The 25,550-nt window shown below is 46.8% G+C and overlaps 1 protein-coding gene across 4 annotated transcripts; it reads right to left on the minus strand.

Annotated features, from left to right (window-relative positions):
* Positions 1-2,221: 2,221 nt before the first annotated feature.
* Positions 2,222-24,420, minus strand: KCNE1 (potassium voltage-gated channel subfamily E regulatory subunit 1). Of its 4 annotated transcripts, none has more exons than XM_065067217.1 (2): positions 23,767-24,420; positions 2,222-5,547 (listed from the first exon to the last, which is right to left on the minus strand). In XM_065067217.1, the coding sequence occupies exon 2, from the start codon at positions 5,497-5,499 to the stop codon at positions 5,119-5,121; it is 381 nt and encodes a 126-aa protein (XP_064923289.1). In that variant the 5' UTR covers positions 5,500-5,547; positions 23,767-24,420; the 3' UTR covers positions 2,222-5,118. The 4 variants fall into 4 exon arrangements, with proteins under 4 accessions (XP_064923289.1, XP_021155570.2, XP_021155571.2 ...); XM_021299895.2 differs by lacking the exon at positions 23,767-24,420 and adding an exon at positions 21,760-22,843; XM_021299896.2 differs by lacking the exon at positions 23,767-24,420 and adding an exon at positions 12,987-13,263.
* Positions 24,421-25,550: the final 1,130 nt, after the last annotated feature.

Here is a 25,550-nt window from a genome sequence, read left to right on the forward strand (position 1 = left end):
GAACCAGGGCCTGAAGCTCTCCAGGCTGGCAAGAGGGGAGGGAAAGTTTTGCAGTAAAGGCAAAGAACAAGCTCTCAGTTTGGGCTTCCTACAGGAAGGTTGTGCATGCCAGGCTACAGAACAGCTACAGATCAGCACAGATTTGCTTCCCTGGGCTTTGTGCTGCCTGTATGTACACCACTTCTAGCCACTGCTGAGGGGATATTTGTCTCAACCTCAGCATGCATCCATGCTTTCTTACAGCTAGAGCTGGCATCTGGCCATCTTAAGGCTAAGCTTGGGGCACCCATACAGCCTTTGTGTGAGCCCAAGCAGATGTATACTCAGGCAAACATACTCCCACTCTGGCAAACGACTGCATGCTGCCAGAGAAGGGTGGCTGGGCCCTGCTGCATGCTGCACCCTGCTCCATGGATGGTAGAAGCATTTTAGATGATGCTCCTACAACAGCTTCGAAGCCGTGGCCCGAGAGGACATGCTTTAGGTTTTGGGGGGCTGCAGCAGTCAAAGAGTTGCCCAGAGCCTGGGAAAGCCAGACAGGTTTCCAGGGCAGGCAGGAAAGAGGAGGAGAGGGAGACCTCATCTTCCCACAAATCAGTATCCATATAACCTAGCAAAAAACTGCCCTGGAGCTTCTTCCCCTGAGGCATGAGGACTGACTTTGCCCACCAAGAGGTATGACACAGAATTTTGTTGACATTTGTGCTGTGGCACAGTTATTCGTAAATATTTTGTGTGGCTTCATACCACACAACTTACAGCTTAGTCTGCAGCTGTACAAAACAGAACCTCTCAAAATATATACAGGAGAAAACCTTCTATATTGACCTTTGATTTTGCTTGAGATCTTTGTGCGTTACTGTCACATTGCTGTTAACAATGTAGGGGCTTAAATTCAAAATATCATTTCTGTATAATCCTGACATTTCTGTGTAATGCATTTTCTAATATACAAACCATGAGTAGCCAGAGGGAAAAACCTGTGCCTGGAGGTATGCTCATTAGGCCAACTGGCAGCAACGCTATGGACTAGAATAAGCCACAGCTAATGAAGCCAGGGACTTTAGCTATTGGGCACTGGAGAAAAAGAAACTTTAAGCAGTCTCCCTGGCTATTTTATGTCTCCTGAGCAAAAGACTTTCAAAGTTTGGGCCAAAGAAAGTGCAACACTTGCCTAAGGAGTTTAAGATTCTTCAATCTCCCCAACAAGAAGGAAATTGGTAAATGTGAACTCTGTGTGATGGTAATTATATGACAGGTTTGTTGCTGGCCTTTGGTCTACAGCAAAGATGATGAGCAAGTGAAATAATCACGCACTTCTAGGCACTCCTTGGCCAGTGAATGCTCTTTCTCCTATTACGTGAAGTCAGAGATGGGTCCCATCTCAGCCATCCTGCCTGAGTCAGAAGTGGGAGTTGTGTTTACGAGACCTGGAGGATGCTCGACAATGCAGCCTGCCGGTTGTCTCACACTTTACATCTCCAAAACTGTTATCACGTAATCCAGAGCTAGATAGGAAGGGATTTCAGAGCCTTTTTCAAGGAGTTCATGGAAAGAGCTGTAGCTGACCTGATCTTAAGATCTTGTGATATGTACTCCTACTTGTGATCAAAATGATCCTTTCTAGCCTTAGAAAAGCTCTATCAACAGAATATCCCATGAGGGCTAGCTACACAACTGATGTGTTCTGCAGAGCCAACAGGCCCCAGGTGGGCACAAGACCTTCTTTCCTTGATGGAGGGACTCCTACCCCACAGCTGTGTCTCCACTTTTGCCAGGCCCAGCATCATTTGGCGGGGGGTGAACCCAAACCCAGCACTCCTGGGGCAGGCCAACCCCCCAAGCAGTCCGCCATCCCCAGTTGCAATGTGCTCCTCCCTGTAGTGTGGATGGTGCTGCTGGGGCTGCAGTGATACCGACTGTACGCAACATGTGACCAAAGGCTGCAGCTGGGATCACTGCACCAGACACTGGAGCCAAGCTTGCTTGGGGTATTGCAAACCCTGGGAGTTTATCTGAGGTGAGGAATTTGTTCCTGACATTTTGATATTTCTCCAGATTTAGGTGTACTGAGAGATATCCCAGCACCCAGGCCTGGCTCTGCTTAATTGGGTGTAGAAAGGGGACGGGTGAATGGGTGCCTGTCAGGTAGGACCAGTGTTTTTTCTGTGAGCTTGTGAAACAGCTTAGGAGTAAAAAAAAAAAATCTGAGGCCACAAGAGAAGTTTGTCATTCAGATTTTATTGCTTTGTGTAAGTGAAAAAAATAGGGGGAAAAAGAGAACTACAAGCCTGAAATGTAATGGCAAAGCCCATGGTGGGAGTCTGGAGCTGCCACTGAAGGGTGATTTGTAGCCTGCTGGCACAGGAAAGCATTATGACTAGGGCACAGTGATTCCCCTCTTCTTTAAATAAATAAAATGGCAGAGCTAGAAAAAAAAATTAAAAATAGAAGCCAACTAATGCTGACAAAATTCTTTTCACAAATAACTACACTGAGCTATTGCAACAAGGTGACCAGCAAGTTCCTAGACTGTAAATACCTGAGAACACCTGGGGTGTGAGGGGAGCTGCAGGAGGGAGCCCTTTTGACAAGCTTAATGTTCAAAGGTTGTAATGTAATTAAGGGCCATTTTTGACACAAGTTTAAACATTTTCAGCAATGCTGTACAGGCCTGCCTCTGGAGAAACAGCAAGCAAGAGCATTTGCACTCTCACAGAGGGAGGAAAATGCAAGTAATAAACAGACTGCACTGTGAGATCCCAAAAGAGCAGTGCCCAGTCTGAGAAGTCAATATTTTTCCAAAGCTTGGCTTTGGTTTACATTCCTCTAGAGGCAAAACTCACTTAGATAATTAAGCTGATGGAGATTTTCCAAGCTGTTCAAGACAGCACAAACATGTATCTTGCCCTCAGCTTAATGGTAGGCACCACATAAATATCTTTAAGAAAAAAACAAGACCAAAAACAAAACAACAACAAAAAACCCTGCATTTTTATCTGTCCTAAGTATCCTGGGAACACAAACATGGCTGGAATATTACTTTAATGGAAGTACAATACTAAAGAAGTACCTATGCATGGAAAAGGGATATGTTGTGACTTGTATTCCTTGCCTATCCAAATACATGGGTAGCTATCTGCTCTCGCCTTGCCTTTGAAGTGGCTGCCTGTGTGACTTTCTTTCAAGCCTTTCCCACTTCTCTTTCCTCTCCAGTAGCTAAAAATGGGATGTGTATTTGTGGAGTGGAAATTAAAAAAACCCTCCTGCCTGGACCATTGCTTCTTTGATCCAAAACAAGAAGACAGGCTTCAAGCTGGCGAGGTTGCTATTTTGAGTAACGCAATGTCCAGGGGAGCCGTATTTCTCTCTTTTGACAGAGACAGCTGATAGCTGCTGCTGCAGAAGCTGAGTTCGTCTGCCGCCGTCCCCCCGCAGCTCGGCAGACACGGCCCGCCCAAGGAGTGGGTAAGGAGGCCAAGGGCAGGAGAACCTTGCTGGCATGGACCTCTCATTGCGTCCTGCAGTAGATAAAACAGCTCTACCGGGAGAGGCTGCTCTCAGGAGCTGGAAAACTGCTCATGGGCTTTAAGTTAAACACAGACATAAGCTGCACCAGTGATCAAATATCAGACACTTTGTGGAAGTGCTCTTCATGGAGTGGAAACTCACTTTCTAACTGAGGGCTAGCACTTAGGTCTTGTGCAATAATTAACTGTGATTGAAACCAGGAAGGCCAATGGCATCCTGGGGTGTATTAGAAGGGCGGTGGCTAGTAGATCGAGAGAGGTCCTCCTTCCCCTCTACTCCGCCCTGGTGAGACCACATCTGGAATATTCTGTCCAGTTCTGGGCCCCTCAGTTCAAGGAGGACAGGGAACTGCTGGAGAGGGTCCAGCGTAGGGCAACCAAGATGATTAAGGGAGTGGAGCATCTCCCTTATGAAGAAAGGCTGAGGGAGCTGGGGCTTTTTAGTTTGGAGAAGAGGAGACTAAGGGGGGACCTCATTAATGTTTATAAATATATAAAGGGTGAGTGCCATGAGGATGGAGCCAGGCTCTTCTCGGTGGCCAACAATGATAGGACAAGGGGTAATGGGATCAAGCTGGAGCACAAGAGGTTCCGCTTAAATTTGAGAAAAAACTTCTTCTCAGTGAGGGTGTCAGAGCACTGGAACAGGCTGCCCAGGGGGGTTGTGGAGTCTCCTTCTCTGGAGACGTTCAAAACCCGACTGGACATGTTCCTGTGCGACCTCACCTAGGTGTTCCTGCTCCAGCAGGGGGATTGGACTAGATGATCTTTTGAGGTCCCTTCCAATCCCAAACATACTGTGATACTGTGATACTGTGAACTCTTGAATCATTACACACTTGCATGACATAGACCCTGTGGGCTGCTGAATCTTTATGCAAGGGTGGATGTTGATGCCAGAATCAACCCCTATCCAGGAGAAGGAAAACCAAAAGTAGTCAGCAAGACTGGTCTGTGGTACCTGCTAGGAATTAGGGACAGCCACTAAAAAAATTCCATGCAAAGCCTGCAATTTTGAACATAAGTGTTTTTCAGAAAAAAAATGGGAATCTTTTTTCTAATTTTTTTCTCGAAGCAGTGTATGATTCTGAAAGAAATAGGTGATCCACATCTTTGTACAATTCATAAAATGATAATCCTATGCTGAACAAAAATGCAAATGGAATATTTCATCTACTGTTTCTTGGAAGAAGCTGGTCTTGTGCCTAAATTATACTTGGCTGTTAATGCTTGTAGCTTGTCTTTGATCCAATTTGGTTTTAATTACATGGACTACAGCAAGCATTCACACTGGCAAAGCCAACATTTGCTTTTTTTGCTAGATGAAGCCGATGAGTCCATGATACTCCCACTGTGTTTCCCCAGCTCTCCTTGACCTTACAGAGACTACAATAAGGTGCTGGTGGCCAGGCACTTTTGCAGTACCAGGGCCATCACAGACCCATCAGCTTCACCATCAGTTCATGGTTATTCAGTCTGATCAAGGGCAGTGCCCGAGGCTTTGCAGATGGGCAAGCAGTCAGCCTGGTTCATACCAGGTATCGGTCGAGTGGTCCCTGTGCAAAGTGCAGTCCTTTCTCCCATTTTGCTAGGAAGACTTAGCTTCTGGAATCTGCGTGTTTGGCTGCTCCACAGCCAGCTGGTTTTCGAAGACACAGCACAGCTTGTAATTTTCTATGAGCTTGGCTTGAAAATACTCCCTGTCCTTCTTGTGCCAAATGTCTGTGGCAATGTAGGTGTTGTAGTGGTCACGGGAGTCCTCCAGCCTCCTGACGCGGATGTTGGTCAGCATGACTCCCACTGCAAAGAAGCCAAAGAGGCCGACCATCATAAGCAGGTAGATGATTTCCAACTTGCTGCTGGTACTTCCAACCTGGGAAGGTGCAGAGCTATTTGTCTGCTCCAGATAGTCTTGAAGCAGCTTGGAGAGAAGTGAATTCAGAGTTGTGTGATTAGACAGCACCAACATCTTGTTTTTCTGTCCTTCACACTTCTTTCTTCCTCAGTTATAGTTTAGCTAGAAAAGAATAAAAAGAAGGAGCATGCCATCAGATAAAGATACGATTCCCTCTGTCTCTCCTTACTGTCTCCCCTCCTCAGTGAGAAAGCTACCTCGGGGCCAGCGCAGAGGCAGGGTGGCTGGACGGACCTGGAGGAGTCTCTTCACCTCTTGTTTCCAAGCCAGGCTAGCTAGGCTGAGTCCATCCCCATGAACACTTGCCTTGCACAACTGCCTCGGTCTTCACAGTCTGTTGCTGTGTGCAGCTGCCTCAGTTGCTGGACACTCACTCAGCTACCCCACCCATGCCTCCTGTGCCACTATCTAAAACCTATGACTCCTCCTCTGAGCCCCCACAGCACTCCCACTCTGCAGCAACTGCTTCTGCCATTGAAGACTGTGATCATGGCTTCTCTCCATCCTCTCTCCTCTATTTTCAGCTTAAGGACTGAATTTAGAAATAAAATTTTGCACCTGATCTTCAGTGAGTAGAAATCACTCAGAGCAGCAAACTCCTCCTGTCTGCCTCTGCTGAGGAGTCTTGCATTTCTTCTGCAGCTCTCAGAATGATATACAAAACTGTGTAACCAAACCTCTGACAGAAATGTATCCCACACTAATTTAATACAACTTCCCAATGGGCATTTGCCCAGAGAATGGACACAGAGGGAGTCTATAATAACTGCTTACCCAGCAGCGGAAAGGAAAAACATCTCCCTTCATCCTCCCTCCTACAGGCTAGTGGTCCTTTTTCAGGTAGCTTATTACTTGCCCTTTCAAACTAAATCGCTATGCAACCAGTGTTTTATTGTCTGGTTAGGAGGACTTCCACCTGCATCACTACAGGTCAGGAACAGGGGAGGAGATGGTAACATCAATAAGCACCTAGACGTCCAAAGCCTCCTAGACATGGAACTCTGCACTGACAGTTTTACACAAGAAGCTGAAGGCTCCTTTTCACCTTTCCAATGTCAACTGTAAATCAGTTAATAAGAGCAAGCCTATCAGCACTGCAGTCCCAAAGCCTCAGCAGCCAGGTAACATGACTGACAATATCATTACAGTGCCTAATTTAAATGTCTCTAGAAAATTAAGACAACAGTCGCCCTCTGGTTTTGCCCATAGCATGTCTGAATAAGGTACTGTTATTCAAGGTGACTTCTGTGACAGCAATCTTGTAATCACATAAGATGACTGTCAGTGCTTTCTACAGCTTTAAATCTATGAGAGCAGTCCAGCATGTTAGCAACAGTTTCTCCAGCATACTCTTTTTATTATTTTTTTTTATAAACAGGTACTATATTATAGTCATTTATAATACATCAAGAAGGAAATGAACGCTTGGGAACACAAAGCCACCAGAAGGTCTAGGCAGCAATTACACCCCTCCATGACAGTGACATTAATGATGCATAGGTGTTGCACAGGACCTCTGCATGGGAGGGAGTTCAGCTGTGCACACAGCCTTTGGCTGCTCGTAATGACACTGCAGTGGACAAGATGTATCTGGAGGCTTCTTTGAACTGTCTGCATCTTGTTATGGCATAAATGCTGTGAAAGTAGATGCTGAGGCAGAGGAAGCGAGAACAGGACACTGATCTTATGACCTGACCACCTCTTGTATGAAGAACAGTTATTTACCTGGTATGTTCTGTGCTAGTGTGTGCTGTTGGCAGTTAAATTAAGTACAGTTAATGGAGACAATCAAATATAGTCACAAATTAATTTCTAATGCAACTGCATGTGCTGATTTTTAGTCTGAAGGCTTTTGCTAGACCTCTCAGCTATGCAGTCACAGATTTGGGGCCAGGTCAAAGTCAGATACTCAGGCCAGGATGATAAATTCTGTGGAGAGGGCCCTGTTCTCCTCACCATACAACCCTGGGGGACACAAGTGGCACCAGCCAACACCAGATAAGTTAGACTCCTTCTCCTGGCAAGTAGGCAATCACCAGAAGCCCAGGTCAGGTTCCTGTGGGCTTGGAGTCACCCTGCTCCAAGCCAGTAGTTCCTGCCATGAGGTGCCTCACCAGCAGGAAAAATCAGCACACACGAAAGTATGCCTTGGTATTTTGGCTTTAAATGAAGCCAAGCCCGGGGGTGGCAGAGGGAGACAAAAATCCCCTGTACAAAACAATATTCTCATCCAATTTATTTCTTCAGTTGCATGAGTCAAAGCTACAGGAAATAACGTCTTGGCAGCTTGAGCTTAATAGTTAAAGTCTATTCACATTCCACAGCTGTTCTCAGATCCTTTAAAAAGGAAAGGAAGAGAAAAAGAAATTTAAACCTTTATCTGAGATTACTTCTCCTAAGCGTGTAGAACGTGTCGACACTGTAAAATGTAAAACTGCTAACAAATCATTGCAATAACTTTAAGACAAAATGAAAAAGAATTTCACTGGATCTTTCAACTTTTTCTGGAAAGATGGGCCATCATTTATTGTAATAATTTTCAGTAGCACTGAAGACACTTCAGTTCCTGATGAATTGGTGTATTGAGGCTGGGTATCCTCAGCTACCTCCCTATATTCTTTTGGGAAGTTTCTGAGGCTTGCAAGGTGTCGCTTGCACACTGGCTGGGCTGGAAGCTAGCAGGGAGCAACCCTGTCTCCATAACCACAACAGATGGCAATAACAGGAGAGGTTAAGGAGCGGAAGGGGCATGCTAGTGTTCCACAGACAATCTCCTCCTGAAATCCCGGCAAACCTAAAGGCCTCATCCACCACTGCACAAGCCCTGTACAACTCCACTGAAATTCCTATTGGGACCAGTTTAGAGCTGGAGAACATGGGACTGGGAAGAGCCACCTGTGTCACTGGCCTCCTCCATGACAGTGGGTCACATCTCACTGTCCCAAAAGCTGTCTGTTTTGACCATAACCAGGGTGGCTTTCTGCTCCCTGCCACTCTCCCCAGACCACCACTGACAGGCTGCAAACCACAACCATTGCCCCAGTCCCCTTGTGGAGCTCCCCTGAGGAGCTCTGGGTGAAATCATGTCCAGTCCAAAAATCAGGATCCTGGTTTATTCAGGTTGCAACTTGATAAGCCGAGACCTCGCCTGGCGTGGTGTTCCTCATCCCACACCATCCCACAGCAGGTTTCAGCACATGTTGGGGGGTCACCCTTCCTTATTGCTCTTGTGGGGGAAAGGACTGAGCAGTGAGCTGCCTGTGTTAAAAATAACCTGGGGCAAAATTCAACAGTTCATCAACAGTTCACTGGCCAGTGATTCAGGGGGACCTCCCTAAGGCTGGCAGCAGCCTGAGTCATATCCTGGTCTCAGGTACACTGCTGCTTCCCCATGCATTACGCTAAATACAGGTGGCACATCTCCAAAGCAAAAGTGACGGGCTCAGTGGCTGCTTCCCAACATGTGGGTTTCCAGGCAGCGCAGGTGTACTGCTTGCATTGCTCAAGATCATCTTCCATTAGATGTCAACAATGACCTGAACTGCTGCCCTATTGGCCATGGTTTGTGGTACTGAGCTGCACCACTGGAGCTGGCCCTTGCTCACTGAGCCTTATCCCTTTCCTCTCTGCCACCTGCCACTTGCCCTTTTCATGCCATGGATTTCTTGTGGGAGGTAGAGAGAGACCTTCTTTGAGTGATGTCTTCACGGAGAGGGTGGGTTTAAGATGACAGCCACAGGCTGTTAGGCTGTTAGGATGACATACCACAGGCAGGTTTCCAGTGTTGGGAGATGGCCGAAAGCAGCACTGTAGGTGACAGATCTACACCATAAATGTCTCTATGTGGCCAGATGGGTATGGCTTACAGTTTATACAGTCAGTGGAAGGAGGAAAAGCATCTGTAGGCAGCTTAACCACCCCTTTAAAGCATTTTATAATATTGCTTATAAATGAACAGGTTGTCAGCAGGTGTAAAACCATGCATTCAATCTAACCTCAGTGAAGTTCCAAGGATCCTAGACAGTGTTTGCTTTCTCCATCTGCTGGCCAATATTGCTTGGGATGCTTTTAACCTGGACATTGCTCTATGCAAAAGTTTCACCAGGGATGTACTTACACAGGTGAGCTGTTCCTTGCAGTGGTGACACTCTGCTGGTGGAGAAAAAAAACAACTCAAATTCACCACCCCCTTCCCCCATACAACCCAAAGCCCCACATGCAGAGAAGACTGAGTCCTGCTCTACTTATTTCCAAGCACACCAGAGTCTGTTCACACTGCTCAACATCTCCCACCATCCCTATAGGAGTACCTGTTGCTCCTCCAGATCTCTGTGGCTTGGGCAAGAGCCAAGAGGCACAGCTCACGGAAGGGAATGGAGACCTGCTAGACAGGGAAAGCTGCTTTCTTGAAGGAAAAGTGAAAAATTAACCTCTGGTGGCCACTTTGCTTCTGGTGGTAACTTCCCTCAAGGGTAGAAGGAAAACTGGTCCAGGACCAACCCTGAGAGCTGCTTCCTGAAGGAGAGGGCTGAGAGGCCTCTGGCAGAGGGCATCTGCCAAGACTGCTTCTGTCAAGATTGCCTTATAACAGTTAACAGAAGAAATTAAAGAATGCTTTAAGCCATCAGGGTCCCTTGGTTTAAGAAGGCTGCACATGATGGAAGGTTGTGATGACCAAGCTCAGGGAAGACACAGTTTCTCCTGGAAGCATGACACACTGTGGAACTGGAGGATGTAGACACATGGACAAGCGTGGATAGGCTCTACATGCATGGTGTCTATCTGCCACTTTAGAAACTCTTCCTGAATATGACTGAGGCCATGTCTCTGCAGTATGACCATGCAATGACAGACTTACTCTCACATCTCGATTTTTTGGTGAGACAGGTACAACTGCCCTGATAAAGACCAGAGCTTCTAACATAGCAGCTGCTGGCTCTTTCATGCCCTTCTTTTTGCACCTCTTGAATCTCACCATGGCTGTTGTCACATATGCACTGTGGTTGGGTGTTGACCATCACATACCCCTGGGGTACAGTGACCCCAGTCATGTACACCCCTCAGGCAGCAGAGCAAGAGAGGTGGGACCCCTCAATCAACAGACAGGGTCCCCAACCAGTGGGGCACCTTGGCCCAGAGAAGCTTCTGGAACATGATCATATTTAACCACAACTCAGATTCGACCAGGTTATAAATGGGGCCCCTGTTGGAAACCCCTTTTGAGTCGGTTTCCTCAGAGCAGTGAGTCTATGACCAGAACCTCTCCCCTCAGTTGGGATGCCATCTAAGGAGACTTCCCAGGATTGAGTGTCCTCATCCTCCCTCATGATGAATTATTATTTCTTCTGGATATAACCTTGAGTGAGCCCTTGCCCTCCACCTCTGCCTGTCCTGGGTGTATGATTATATCTTCTGGGTACTCTTGAGAGAGTTTGACCTTTTGTGACTGTGTGCACACTTTAGATCATCATTCTTGTGTGTCACCATGTAGTAATAGTACCCTGACTGGTGCCATGAACTTGTAGTGTGTTGAGTGTTCTCAGATTGTTGACTGATTTTGGATTTTCCTGTTTTCACTCATTTCTGTTGCTTGGTTTTGGTGTTGTCATGAAATAAAGTTTGTTTGAGCTTACCCTTTGTTTGGACTGATTTCAGTTTACCTCCATGACACTTGGACGTCCAAGTGCTTACAGCTATGGTGTGCTGGAGATATGAAATGCAAATGCATGATCCTGCCTGCATGATGTGGAGTCTGACCCCAGCTAAGTCTGCAGAGAGGTCAAGCTGAGCTGCTGCAGAGCACAGTGTACCTGGCTGGGTGCTGGGGCACTCACACCCATCACTGCTGGGGTGGTAGGACTGTGACAGGGATACCACTGCAGAACTGTAAATTGACATTTGAGCTCATGCAGGGACAGGAGATGGACTTGATGATCCTTGTGGGTCCCTTCCAACTCAGGACATTCTATGATTCTACAAAATAGAGCAATTTCCAGCTGCAGAGCATCTGGCATTTAATTTAACTTCTGTCTACATTATAAATGTCAGAACTGCCATACACCTGGGTGGTTCCCAACAAAGGTGAAGCAGAATGGGTCTGTCTGCTCAGAGGTAGGCTGGAGGCTGCTCCATGAACCTGGATGCCCCTGCCAGTGGAGTGCACCCCACCCAGCCAGAGCTGCCAGCTCCAGCACAGTCCGTTCTGCCCCCTCTGTGTTGGGCTCATTCCCAACAACGGAGCTTCAGTGAAGCACACACTGTGAGATGTTGTTGGTGCCCAGTCGACTGCTGGGGTTTAAAAAGAAAAGAGGCAATTTTCTGTCATGTAATGTACCCAGAGGATGTGATACTCGGCTTTGGAGCTCAATGGGAATTTTGTCCTGGAGTATTAGGTAAGCAAACTGATTTGCTTTGGCTAGCTGTACTTTTCTTCCCTGCTGAGGTTAAAATGTTATATTTATCATGTAGACAGAGGTGGATGTTAAATGACAGAATCTCCTATTACAATTTTCTCAGCTCTCACAAATCAAAAGACCTATATTCTAATTTATTCTAAGCAAACACCTCCAACAATCTCCCTCTCATATTGCTGCCAAAAACATCAGTAACCAAGCACCAGAAAATGACGGAGTCTAGAGGAATACATACCTTTAAAAAATGCAGTGCTTTAGCAACTTCTTATGAACTGATGACAAACAAAAAAAGCCTGTGCTATGCTAGTAGCAAAAGTTAGCACAGCACATTGCCGACATCCCCGCATTTTCTATCAATGACATGCTTCTCCACCACCATAAAGCAATGGATCTACTGACCTCCCTGGTTCATTTTGCTGACTGTTGATTACAGAGATGAGTAGGTCAGACAACTTTCTGGAAGTCATTGCACAAGATAGACCCAGTTCCTCTCTTCGGTTCCTGGAAATTTTACAACAGTGCAGCATCCAGGACGCTGCGACCCTATCAGAAATAGCACGACGGCACAGGCCAGAAGCAAGCAGGGTTGTACAGATAGATTTGCAGTTTTACACAAGATACACACACCTTCCACACTCTCCACCTTTCTTTAGTAAATCTGTAGGCTCTCCCAACCAGTCCTAGGGCCATTCATCCCTACCCACTTGAGCAACACTTCAGGTCCTTGTGCCGCTTTAAAAAGCAATGCTCATGCAGTGGGGTACACTAATTTCTTCCCAAAAGCATCAGTTTTATCTGATTGTAAGCTAGATATTTAGCTCTCTTACAAACACTGTGTATTTATCATACGATTTTGAAGTGGAAGACCCAGTAACCCGCCCAAACCATATGCAACCAAGTTTATCCTCCCAGATGCAGATGCCTTGGGCTCTCACCCAACCCAAAAGAGCAAGCAAACACTGGTGCGGCTGTAATAGCAAACAAAACCTGGCAAGCAGAGCCCCGGCTTCTTCTTCTCCATCAATTCAGCTCTGCGTCTCAGCAGCTCCGTGGCTCTCGTAGCCTCCCAGTTCTCCGTCACCCCCTGCTCTCATCCCCAGCACCTCTGCGCAGAGTGTTGGTACAGACCTGTCAGCAAAGCACAGCTGGGTGCAGGACTCCAGCCCCTCCTCGGGAAAGAGAATTAGGAAGATGTGAGCCCTTGGAAAATCCCCGGGGTTAAATACCCCAAGGGTGTGAGCGGGAAGGGGCTGGTTCCTGCAGGGACAGCAGCCTGGCTGTCACTGTACCCTGTCCCCAGGATCAGTGCAAAAGGTAAGAGGCAAACAGGAAAACACCCAGACTCGCCAGGTTGGGGGAGGGCAGGAGCCTGTGGCGTGGGTGCCGTCGGCCGGCCTCCTGCTGTGGCTGCAGGTGCCGGCTCCAGCCCTGGGTGCAGGGGTGGGAGGTGCTGAGGGGGCACTGCGGCAGCTCCCGTGCTGGCACATGTGGGTGACACAGGTCCTGGCACCGCAGGGGGCAGGCAGGGCAGCATGAGGGGAGCAGGAAGAGGATGCTGGGGTGTTGGGGCATCACTGGTGCTGCTGCTCTGAGCCCACGTGAGCTGTGCTTGCACCCTGACACTTGCCTTCTCGCTGACCTGCACGCTCGCACGCACAGACACGTCGTGCCCCACCTGTCCTTGGTCTAGACCAGGGACCAAAGCTGTACAGGTAAGTGCATGTGGAGGTACTTTTAGAAACAACGACAGTGTCAGCAAAATCCCCTGGAATTAGAAGCTGTGATGATGTAAGTTGAGGTCCATCTGCAGTGACATTGCAGTCTTTGGGGTGTGAGGAGGAAGAGGGTTGACATTTCAAGGGCTGCCCCTCGAACACAACACAAACAGCTCACTACAGGGGACACTGACTAACCCCTATCCATCATCTAAAAAGAAAAAAGAAAGAAGAGGAGGGAGAAGAAGAGGAGAGGATCAAACAAAACAAAAACAAAACAAAAACACCAAACAAAAACAAAACCCAACAACACCAAAACCAAACCAAAATAAACAAAGAACCAACTAAGCCTAGAAACCTATTTTCCATTTGAGAACAAAGTGTCTGTAGTCACAAGTTAGCCAAAGGGAAGCTTCATTAATGCCCACCTGGAACCTATAAAATTAATTTATTAGCATTGCAAGGCAGCTGCATTTAAATTCATTCAGAGGATGCCAGTGTTGTGGGACAACGTGCCCTCAGCTTTGGCAGATCCACACCAGTGTGTCATGTGGGCCCTGGTAGTTCCCTGCCCTGAGACTCTCAAAAGCCCACAGCAAGTAGGGACAGCCCCTCCTTGGCTGATGCTCATTGGCTTTACAAAGCGCTGTTGCTAGGACAACTGCTAGGGAAGAGAATTTAGATGGTAATTGAGGTATTGAAACGAATGGATGAAAACAGTGTCCTGATATTTCGTCGCATGCCCACTTTCAGGAGGTTTATTCTGTGTTTTCAGTGGGGTGGAGGATGTAGCCCATGTTTTCATTGCCCATGACGTTGCTGCATATCAATAAGGGAGCAGGCTGTTAACAAGATAATTTCCCAGGCTGGCTCTAGGCAGGGAGATACCTGCAACAGCAGACTTCACTGGGGGAGGGGGTGGGCAGCTCCAGTGACTGTCCTGAGCTGTACCCAAAGCCCTGGAAAAATCTGGCTTGCTGCTGGTCCAGTTTTGCATGCTCAGTTTCTCTCCTCCAGGGCAGCAAAATTAAGTTTCACTTTGCTTCTGGGAAGCCTTGAGCCAGATCTGACACTTCTTGCTTTCATGCACCCCCTAGCACCCACAGAGCAACCCCCTTTCAGATCTTTTAGTTGAATTTGTTGCCTGCTACAAGGCACAGTGTTTGTAGGGCCAAGAAGATGAAGAAGGTGAAGGGATGGCCCCAGATCAGAGGAGGAGTCAGTGGCAGTGCAGGACTGCTTTGCCAGTGAAGGGGAAGGTGTTTCCCTTTCCCAGAAGACCAGCAGCACCAGTTTAGGGCCAAGTAGAGCCAACAAAACACTAGAATAAAAAGAAATTGTGTGCCTGGTTGTGTGATCTCATCCAAATCACAGAAGAGTGTCACAAGAGTTTAACCAAACACTAGAGCATGACCGGGAATAGATGCTGCTATAAGGATGGGCTGTGGCTAATTAGAAAAAACTGCACTGCTTGATAAATTTATTAAATCTTCTGGTAATGCATAAGGATAAAAACTAGGGTAATGGCAGCAAAGGCTCACTCCATTGTGGGGGTGGCTTGAGCATGCTGAAAGGTGCTGCCTCAAACTTGGAGAGATTACAAAACGGGGTGGGAGAGGAGAGGAGAAGGTGTGTGGTCAGTGACAGCAGAGAGTGAGCAGCTAGGGTTTGCTTCCTCCCATAGGGGAACTTTGGGACAAAATTAGGTCATGTCACTTCCTGGCCCAGCCTTCTTCTTTCCATGGCTGAATAACTGAGAAAGTGTTGGGGAAGAGGAGCATCACTTTTATGGGAACCTAATGGCCATGTTCTTCTTTGGGAGAGGGCCAGGGCATGGGGAGGGAGCCACCGGGACATGAGGCAGGCTGGGCATTGGCACCCAAGGCACCACTTTGAGCCAGGGCTGAGCAGCAATGACATCATGTGTTTTCACTGCTCCCAAAGGCTTGGCTTTCCACTGGCATGAAGGATGATGGGCCATGGAGAATGCCTGAGCCGTGCTGGAGCATAGTATCACCTAAACCCATGCTGGGACAACACCACCCACCCCATGCTGAAACAAGCTTTCCCTAGGGAAGATAGAAGCATGTCACTGGGAGTGGCAGCCAGTGGGGTGATGATTCCCTTGCCATCACCCAGGCAGGTGAAGAGTGGTGTGTCAACCTACCATCCCAAATGCAGCAGGGAGGTTACCAACCTAATATGGGGTGCAAAGGGCACCTGGCCCCTTCTGCAGAGGGATAAGGGGTGAGTCTCCCTTCAACCCTGTAGAAACACCATTGCATCTCTGGGGTTTGCTTCATTCTTGTTATATCACAGACAGCTGATATTCACAGCCACGTTCCTAAAATCAGCAAGGGATCTGCAAACAGGATCCCACCGGTTAACATCCTTTGATGGGGAAGAAAAATGCGAATACAGTGACTAACCCCTCCTTTCCCTCACCCTATACCCCACCGAGCATTGGGGTAACCTCTGGCAAAACTGCTACAGTTGATGCAGCTCCAGAGAGGGCTGAGCTGTGGGGCTGGGCAAACCAAAGCAAGGATTTTTAAGAAATCTCAGGATTTGTGTGGCACTCCCCCAACAAGCACACCAACGTGGTTCCATTGCAGCCAAAAGGAAGATCATATCTTCATCAGGCAAGAGCAGATTATTTTTCTTTTAGAAGGGTGTGTGTGACTTCTATTTGAGTTTGGTGGGACCTGAGAGTGCATCTGACAGGGAGATTACTGTTTTTATATAGCAATGGCAATATACAAAGTCTATGCTCAACTATGGGCAAGAATTTTCTTTCCCCTCCCAGATCTGTCAGCAGCTGAAGTTTTCATTTCCTTCAGTACAATGACAACATGTAGAGTGACAAGGTCCCTCAGAAAGCAAATGCAGGTTTTCTCTGGAAGGTGACAAAGGACATTTCACAAGCACAGGAGTTTTCAGATCACTTGAAAACATGTTCCTGGTGGAGGTGTGGAGGTCTTCTATTTTTAAACTGGTCTTACTGTCGTTTTGAGGAAAGAAATACTGAAGTAGGTATGGGGAGTAGAGAATTCAGTTTACTCTTTCAGTGAATCATGACTCTTAGCAGGGTAACTGCTATGGCTCTTGCATGTAAATAGATGAAGTCTAACATGTTTCTGTCCAGATCATTGTCTTTGGCACATTCCCACACATTTGAGTTAATCACTCAAAATCATGAGAAATTACCAGAAAGTTATACAAACCCTTACTTGCAAAGTTTTGCTGGGCTCCTGAGCAAGAGATGAAAGGGCTGCTCAGGGCAGCTCAGAGTGGAGGGGAAAATAACTCAGAATATGCCTTTGGTCTCCTCTGGTCCCACAGTGACTTGAGCTGGGCTCAGCTCATGGCAGGCACCAGCCTGTGGCTGCCCACTCAACCCTGCTTCCTCATGGCTGAGCCAAGGGGACGTGAGGATGACCGGGGCTTTGATCCCTTCTCCAGCTCCATCTCCCACCCCAAGAATCTCTTTCCACCAAACGGCTCTATTGCTAAATGTTTCAGCCAGCCCCTTGGGAATGCAACCTCCAATTCAGCCCAAATGCTGTAGAAGTGACTTTGGATTGGGGGTTATCCAAGTCACCTTACAAAGGATGGACTTTCAAGAAAACCACAGCACTAGCTTTCTGCAAATGGAGCTTGGGTCAGATAGTAAAAAATAAAAGTACTTGGAATGGCACATAACATTTAGCAAACCTGGCCAAGAGGCTGACATTAATTGGCTTTCTGATATCCTAACACTAATGCAAGCACATCCATTTCCTAAAAGCAAGGACGTGGACCACCTGCTCCCTTGTGTTTGCAAAACCTCTGCTATTATGCAACCACAAAATAAAGGTTTACTTGGCTGCAGCAGCAGGAGCGATGCCACAGGTCAGAGATGCATCTGGCACAAGTCAGTGGAGCTGCAGTAAAGTAAACAGAGCTGTGTGGATTTACACCAGCTGGGGAAACTGGCTTACAATTTGCAGCCTGCCATTGAAGTACAATTTACACTGAAAAAAACCCCACAATGTTAAATTAAAAATGTGCTGACACCTGCAACATTTGGAAGAGACACTGGATAGAGATGCTTCTGACTCCCATAACAAGGTTAAATGCAATTCCCTTACTGGAAAGTAATTCACAGATGCCAGCAGAGGCACAAAGGCTGGAGTGGTATATTTTTATGATGATGATTCAGATGAATCATCCTCGATCAGCAAGCACTCATTGCTGTAATGACCAGACAGGGAAAATTCGGTTTAGCAGTGACTGATGCTGCAGTTTATTCTTCCGACAGTTCACCAGGCGTCATGGGAAAGCTGTACCATTAACTACAAATTCACATCCACTCCAGACTATATCTCTTGATAGCAAGCCACAGTTATCAGCTTCTGCAGCACCTGCACTGTGGTTCCTGCCCCTTTCCAGTAGCAGCATTTCGGGTGATCCGTGACCCAGTACCTGCAGGGAAAGGACTGATGCCTTTTCTCACCACCATGCAGCACAGCTCTACTGTCCCCAACACTCGGTCTCCCGGGCAATGCTGCAAACACACATGGAAAGCAGCACAGTTACCTAACAATAAGAGAACATAAAAAACTCGCAGTCACTCTCCATGGGTGCATGGAGACGGCCATACAATTCCTTGACATGTTCCTGCTGGCTACCAATGTTGTTTCACAACTGACCCAGTCTTGCTGGGGAATGAGCACTTCCCAGGACAGGAGCACAGTAATCACATTAAATGCTCTTGGCTCAGAGCTGGGTATGCAGGTGACCACAGCTCAATCACCACCAGCAGCACCGGCCCTTGGCACCCTAGAGTGGGACACACTGCCCGCAAAATATTCAGTTCCCTTTTCTAGCAAATGGTGGTTATTTTTTTTTTTTCCTCAAATGGGTAGAGTCTGATAAGTAAAAGACAGGATTTTTCTCTTTACCCACCACACTCACCTACAAACATTCAGTCCTGTGAAAATACTTTTTTTCTTTTTTAAAGATGCTGTTTATGTAGGTAACAATCCTCCAATACCCCTCACCCTGAAGCCAGCCCAAAGAGAGGAGGCCAAGTTTTGTCCCAGGCAGTGGTACAGGAGCCCAGGTCATGACAAAGCCATCACATTTCTTCCTTCCTGCTCGCAGGAGAGCGCCTGCCTGCGTGCATTACTGTTCCTGTCTCCACAGGTGAAAAAGCTGCATTAATGAAGGGTAGGAATAACTATCATGTGTTTTCTTGAGAAGCAGCAGCAATACAGGCAGCTTTTTTTGCTCTAAGGGATACTTGAACTGGTTTTTCCACTTTTCTCCAGCTTTATTCTGTGCAGGGATAAATCAGGGGTCAAGTCTGCTCTGGAGCAACTCCCCCCTCATCCAAAGCTGGCTCGAGCACATGTGCTACTCTGGGTGCACTAGCAGAGGTATCTGCACATTCAATAGCATCCCTGCCCCAGCACATATCCTGCACCATCACAAGTCCTTCATGTGCCAGTCACAGGACATCTTACACCAGCAGGTGGTTGCTACCTAGGGACTGGTTCACCTTCTCCATTACAGGCCATGGATGCTGCCTAAAAGGTCTGTGAAGGCATTACCATTCATTTCTAACAGAGGCATTTGTTCCTCACGAGGAGCATGTCTTCATGTGCCAAGGTGAGGGAAGACATGGCACAGAGTGGGAGGCAGGCATTTCCCAGCGGTGCCTCGCAAAAAGCAGCTCCATAGGCAATTCGGAGATCAGCCTGCCCTGCACTCTGCCTTTGCTGGTACCCTCAGCCCCTCACTCCTCAAGAGTGTTAGGGAAACAATCCAGAAACAGCCGAGGGGAGATGGCGCTGCTTTCCTGACCATATCCCCGCTGCTGGTGCCCATCACAGGAGGTGTCCGGGGATACACACTGCAGAACACCCATTTTTGGCTCAGGCTCTGAGCCTGTCATGAACAACATTTCTCTGGCCCTGCAGGAACTAATGGTGAGGAACACCATCCTGTCACCAAGATGATACCCATAAAATGTCCACCACATGTGTGCAGAAGTGATTTCTTTGTTTCACTCTGCACCCATTTGGGAGACAAAAAAAATTCACTTGTCTGTAGAGATCATTTGGTTCTGCCTCCTTCAGAATATTTTACTCCTTAAAAATACTATTTTGGGACTGAGAGACCCTTAACCCTTCAAAGGTTTCCTAGGTGATCTTGGCAAGTTGTACAAACCCATCAAAAATTGGAATTTAAAACCAAGCCAAACCAAAACTAAAAGGTTAGTTGCTGCCTAACTGCTGAGGTGCCCAGCCTCACCCACTCATTCATGCTGGGTTTGTTGTCTAAGGGGGATTACTTGTTTGCTGGCAAGGTTTACAAAAAGATGGGGTTACAAGCATATTTTAAAAGGATTTTCCTGAGCAAAGTACAGCTAAAATAGCACTTCGGACATATTTTGATGGAGGATTTAAAAATACTGTCTGAAGACCTCACTTAAACACCCCAGAGGAGGTTTAGATTGGATATTAGGAAAAAACTCTTCACAGAAAGGGTAGTCAAGCACTGGAACAAGCTGCCCAGGAAAATTGTTGAGTCACCATCCCTGGAGGTGTTTAAATGATGTGTAGATGAGGCTCTTGGGGACGTGGTTTAGTGCTAGCATTAGATTAATGGTTGGACTCAATGATCCTGAGGGTCTCTTCCAACCAAAATGATTCTGTGATTCTAAACCAGGTGTAATTACAAAAGCTACATACTCTAAAAATAAAACATCATGAGAAAAGAACCTGTGAAAGCAGTGCAGTGGAAAAGCACCACAGACCCCTCCATAGTTTGATGATGTGGCCATGCTAACACTAATTAGTGAGTGGAAAATACTGTAAATTTCCTCCTCCTTTGCAGTACACAGAAGTTGAAATTCATGACAGGTTCCATTAAGAAATCAAAACTGCATTTTTTTTGGGCATTCTTCCAAAGACAGAACACACACGGAGATGCAGGTTTCAGGATGTACCAAGTACAAAATGAGAGCATGTGACTGAGCAGGATTCATTGTCACTTGTTCCACTCAACCACATAAGGATCAGACAGCACAAAGAATAAAGCCCTCGCTCCCTGCTTTAATATAAGGTTATATCTGCTCACTGTGCAACAGAGGCTGTCAGATGTCATGCAATGCCCATCATGACCCAAGGTCAGCACCCAAAAGGACGCAGCACACCCATGCTGCAGGAGAGCAGTCAGTGGTTTGTGCCCCCTCTCCCTATGGCACAGCAGGACCCCTGATTGAGTGAGCAGTTCCTATATGATGCCCCTGCTTTGCTACCTCGTCCTTCCATGGTGCCCAGCTTCCCTCCTCTCACCTTGCAGGGAAAATGTGAGCCTGAAAAAGCATAATCTTGACTCAACCAAGTGGCAAAATTCAAAGGTTATACTCACAAAGCACATCTAAACAAAAAAAGATGGTCAGTACTGAAGAGCCCACAGTCATTAGATGATAGGATCTCCAAAGAAAATCCACACCAACCCCCCAAAACCTGCATGGGCAGCACAGGGTTTGTACTGGCAGTGACCCACGAAGAGCCGTGGCGTCAGGCAGGAAGGGCTTTTCGAAGCCACCACAGCATGACCACATTGTTAGAGGTTTATTCATCCTACCAGTGTTTAAAGTATTGAAAACTTCACAGGTTTGCTTTGTTCTCCTTTGGCAGTATGTTGCTTAGGCAAAAATAATATTGAACCTTTGGCTTTTCCTCCACTGAATCCAACCACCCCAGAGAGCATTTTATACCCACATTTTTATCAGCAGATCTCCAAATACACTGAGAAACCGAGTTGCTTTATGCTCAGAAACCAATTTTGTTGGCAGCATTGTCAGAAGGAAGAAAAATCAAAGATCCCCTAATGGTACAGAAAGACCAAACTGTCCGAATGTCCCCTCTTATCTCCCAGGAATTTGCACTGAATTGCCAGGTAAGGTTGGGATAGGAGGGTCCTCCATGTGCTAGGAAGGACATTCTCAGAAATGTATCCATTCAGGAAAAGAACCAGATCATGGGGGAAAGGAAACCTTGTATCCTGAGAAGCAATAGTAAAAAATACCTTTCCACTACTCAAGCTAAAATAATGAAAGCTGTATGCTCACTGTCTTGCCCATGCGACCCACAGCTTCCCATGCCTGCACATCACGTAAGGTCCAACCTTACCTGCATTATCAAGGACGTCTATTCAGAGGCAGCATTAGTCCTGATTTTTTTTTTTCTCTTCTCAAAAAGCTGCATGTTGTAAAGTGTGAGGCACAGATAAGCTTTTCTCCAGAAGCAGCCTCAAGCATCTTCCTGCTGTGCTGTTTTTCCCCTTGAGCAAACACCAGATGCGAGCAGTATGAGCAAATTTCCACCCTTCAGAAACCTCTGAGTGCCTTTGTGTTTCTGGTCCACTGACCCATGGCGGAGTGAGAGGGCCAGGGCTGCCTCTAGGATGCACTTTCTCTGGACATCCAGCTATGTCCCTGCAGCCGTTGCCAAAGCATTGGCACTGATTTGCACTGCATTGAGCATCTCATCTCTCCCTACCCCAATTTTGCACAGATTTAACCATGTTAGCATGAGTAAATTTTCACCCAGTTTAGTGTAAGGAGAGTCAGACCTTGTGTATTGTCTTGAGGGTGCAGCCAGATCTTTTGCAGTTGCTCCCAAAATACTCTCCTGAGCAGCAGCAGAGGAGCCAGATCAGTCTGGCAAGGACAAGGCATTGAAGCAAGACTCTTCATCACCCCATCCTGACAGCTTGGCCAGCACAAAACCCAGCTGCCATCATCCCAGCAAGGGTCTGCACAACACCAATGTTGTGTTGCTGGAGAGCATCTGCTCTCCAGCATCTGTCCTGCCCTCCTCTGCCTCAGGTGAGTGCTGGGCAAAGCCTGACCCTCTGGCACATTGTGGCCCATTGGTACCTCTTGTGCTGCAGCTGCAGAATTCTTGTCCCTGCAATCTGGAAGTGGTGAGCAACAAAACCACCTGCTGCTCAGTCCTTCTGTGGGACAAGGAGAAAAGGCTTTCTGTATTTGTAAACTAACCCAGATATCAAAGGCAAGTGTGAGCCACATCACTTGTACTTTCTTCAATAGAAGTGATCCCACAAGGCCCTGAATATTAGATAGTTGCTGGGGCTATGTAACAACTTGTTTGTAGCTTCATAAACTGAAGGGCAATATCATTCCTTGGTTAGTACATATAGGTAATCTTTCTTCTCTGATCACAACTAAGCAGAAGGAAATTAAATCCTGCAGTTTAGGAACAGAAGGTACAGAAAAGTCAGCCTAAGAGTGGTTTTACACCACCTGGAAACAGCATTTTCTGTCAGGTTCCTCTCTGCTTTAACACACGTTTCATGGGAAAAAAAACAGAAGAGTGTGGGCTGACTCAGAGGACGTGAATATCAGACAGGGCACTCAGCATCTGAAAAGCCTTGAAGCAAAGGTACAAGCACCTGCTTAGGGAAAACTGGTAAGACACTGTCATGCTAGGCAGCCTTTGGCACAGCCTCTCAGCTGCCAGCAGCCATGGCTGCAGCTGGCACTCCTTGCACAGCACCACTTATTATTAGGCAAATCCTTATGTCTTGCTGAAATTAGAGACAGTAGTGATCTATGTGAATTAAGAACACATTAAAACAACCGAGGCCATTTCCTAACCAAAAATACACAAAGAAAACCAAAACCAGAGGTAGCACTGAATAACTCTGGATGGAAACCCCTGCTTTGCCATGGTGCTGGGCCCATTTGTTCAGTACCCCACAATACCTCTGAATCATAAATGCATTGAAAATGAGAAGACCGTGACCCCAGATTTTTTGACTACTTTTGCAGCTCGTCCTGAGTTCAGATCCGTCCCATATAGGATATCACACCGTGCCTGTCCCTACTGCACCTGAGCACCAGCTGCTGTGCTAGCAGCATAACAGTGCACAAGAAAGCCCAGTTTTACCAAAAATCAGTAGCTAATTCTCTTCTCTTTCAAATAAAATCAACTCTTGTTTAATACCTACCTGGAATTAGTGCCCTAGGTTCCATGCAGACAGCAACACGTGGGGATCAGAAGCTGGCCATGCTGGCCTGGGGGAAGCAGCTTGCCTGCACATGTGGGGTTGAACTAAACCTGCTGTGGGCTAGAGGTTATGCAAAATCAATTAATTGGCACTTAAATCCTTACCTCAGAGCAGGGCCTGCAACACGGAGGTGAGAAGGAGAGCACTGAAACAAAGCTTAACACACAGGGCGGGGGCTGCTCCGTTCTTCAAGGCAACTCTTTCTCTTCCTTATCAATATCACGTGTTAACTGCAACTTCCTTGCAGCAGAGGCCTCATCTCTCGCCTACCTAGAAAACATCTCACAGAGTTTAGGCATGATGTAATTAGAGGCAATGATTATAATAATTAATTGATTTTGAAGTTATCATCTATCTTCCATGCACTGAACGAATGACAGAAACAGAGCCTCCCAGAAGTGCCAGAGGCTGTATCTCCACCTAATGAAGTTGCTAAAAGGGAACCTCAAATGCATGCTGGAAGAGATTAATTGTGGTAGGTTGGCTGTCAGCACTCCAATCAAACTTTTGTTATCTGTTATTTGGAGACATGAGCCCAAGGCTACTGAGAAAGGCAGAGCTGGAGAACATATGAGCTAATGGCTCATGCAGCTAGTAGTCAAAGGCAGTGATGGGGAGAATAATATTGAAGTGTAGCCCAAGGGCTTCATATTGGTCCACTGAAATAAATGCCTTGATGAGTCACAGTATGTATACTGCAAGCCTTAAAACCCAGCCCCTCAGCTTATTGTCCATTTTTTGTGTGTGCATGTGCAGACATAAAAGAAAGAGACAGAGATATATGAGATGTGTGAGTTTAGCAGAAAGTTCACAAGGAACCAGCACTCTGAAGTTCAGAAGACCAGCTGACACTTGTCATCGTGAAAGGCATGCCCACATAATCTGATGGCTTTCTAAGAGCAGTGAAACATTTTTGTCCTACACCATCAGCTCCTAGACTGGCAAGAAAGGGAGAATCTGCTACCATCTCTGAAGAAGGGAACTGCTGGGCAATAAAAGCTCTGCCCTGCTTCCACCATCTATAGAATTTCCATCTGTAAGAAATTCTGGCAAACCCAAACCAAAGTTGTGTGTGCAGGGAATGCAAACAGTGCCTGTCTGCAGGGCCCACCATCCATGCATGGATGCTGTGGGTCAGCGGGCAAGATGCTGCCTGTGGCGAGCTGCCCACCATCCTCACCAGCCCTACCACTCACTCAGGGCCCTCTCTCTGTGCTCCTCCTCTTCACCTGGGTTTTTTTCTGTCTATGTTTATACACATACACATTTTAGATGTGCACACCTGGTCATTTTCTCCACACACTGCCTATTTTCGCTACTTCAGGCATTTCTTTTCCTCCTAGGCAAACAAGCCTTCCCAGCTTTTTAACTTCCTCCCACTCAAAACAATGGGCTAGACAGAGAGTGAAACTGTTCCTCCTTAAATCAGGCTGTCATGCATTCCACTTGCTTTAAATAAGGGACTATTGCTAAACTCAGAATTTTCATTCTTCCTCGGTCAACAAGCAAGGCTGAAGCCCATGCTCGTTCTCAATTGGGGCTTAAAAAGCAAGCTCTGTTGCCTGTACTGTGAGAAAACATACTCAGTCGCAGCCCAGGGGTGAAAACACTACAAGCACATGGTGAGGTGAACTTAATTGCAACACTTGTAGAAGGGTTGGACTTCATTACCAAGGTGTTTTACCAAATAACTCTGCTCTCCTGCTTTTACACATTCCTGACTGAACCTGTGCATTCTCATTATTGCAGAGCAAATGTCCTTAGAGAATTAGTTGCCTTTAAATTAAAAGCTGATAGCTAAAAATCCAGACAAAAACATTTTGGAAGACCTAGTCTTACTACAGGAGAGCAGTTCCTTCATTGAAATCCCCCGTTGCCACAAAAGTCA

This window comes from Columba livia, chromosome 1 (genome assembly GCF_036013475.1).
Source record: "Columba livia isolate bColLiv1 breed racing homer chromosome 1, bColLiv1.pat.W.v2, whole genome shotgun sequence".
Lineage (NCBI taxonomy): Eukaryota > Metazoa > Chordata > Aves > Columbiformes > Columbidae > Columba > Columba livia.

Coding starts and splice junctions, on each gene's coding strand:
- KCNE1 (XM_065067217.1), bottom strand. CDS start 5,499: ATGTTGGTGCTGTCTAATCACACAACTCTGAATTCACTTCTCTCCAAG.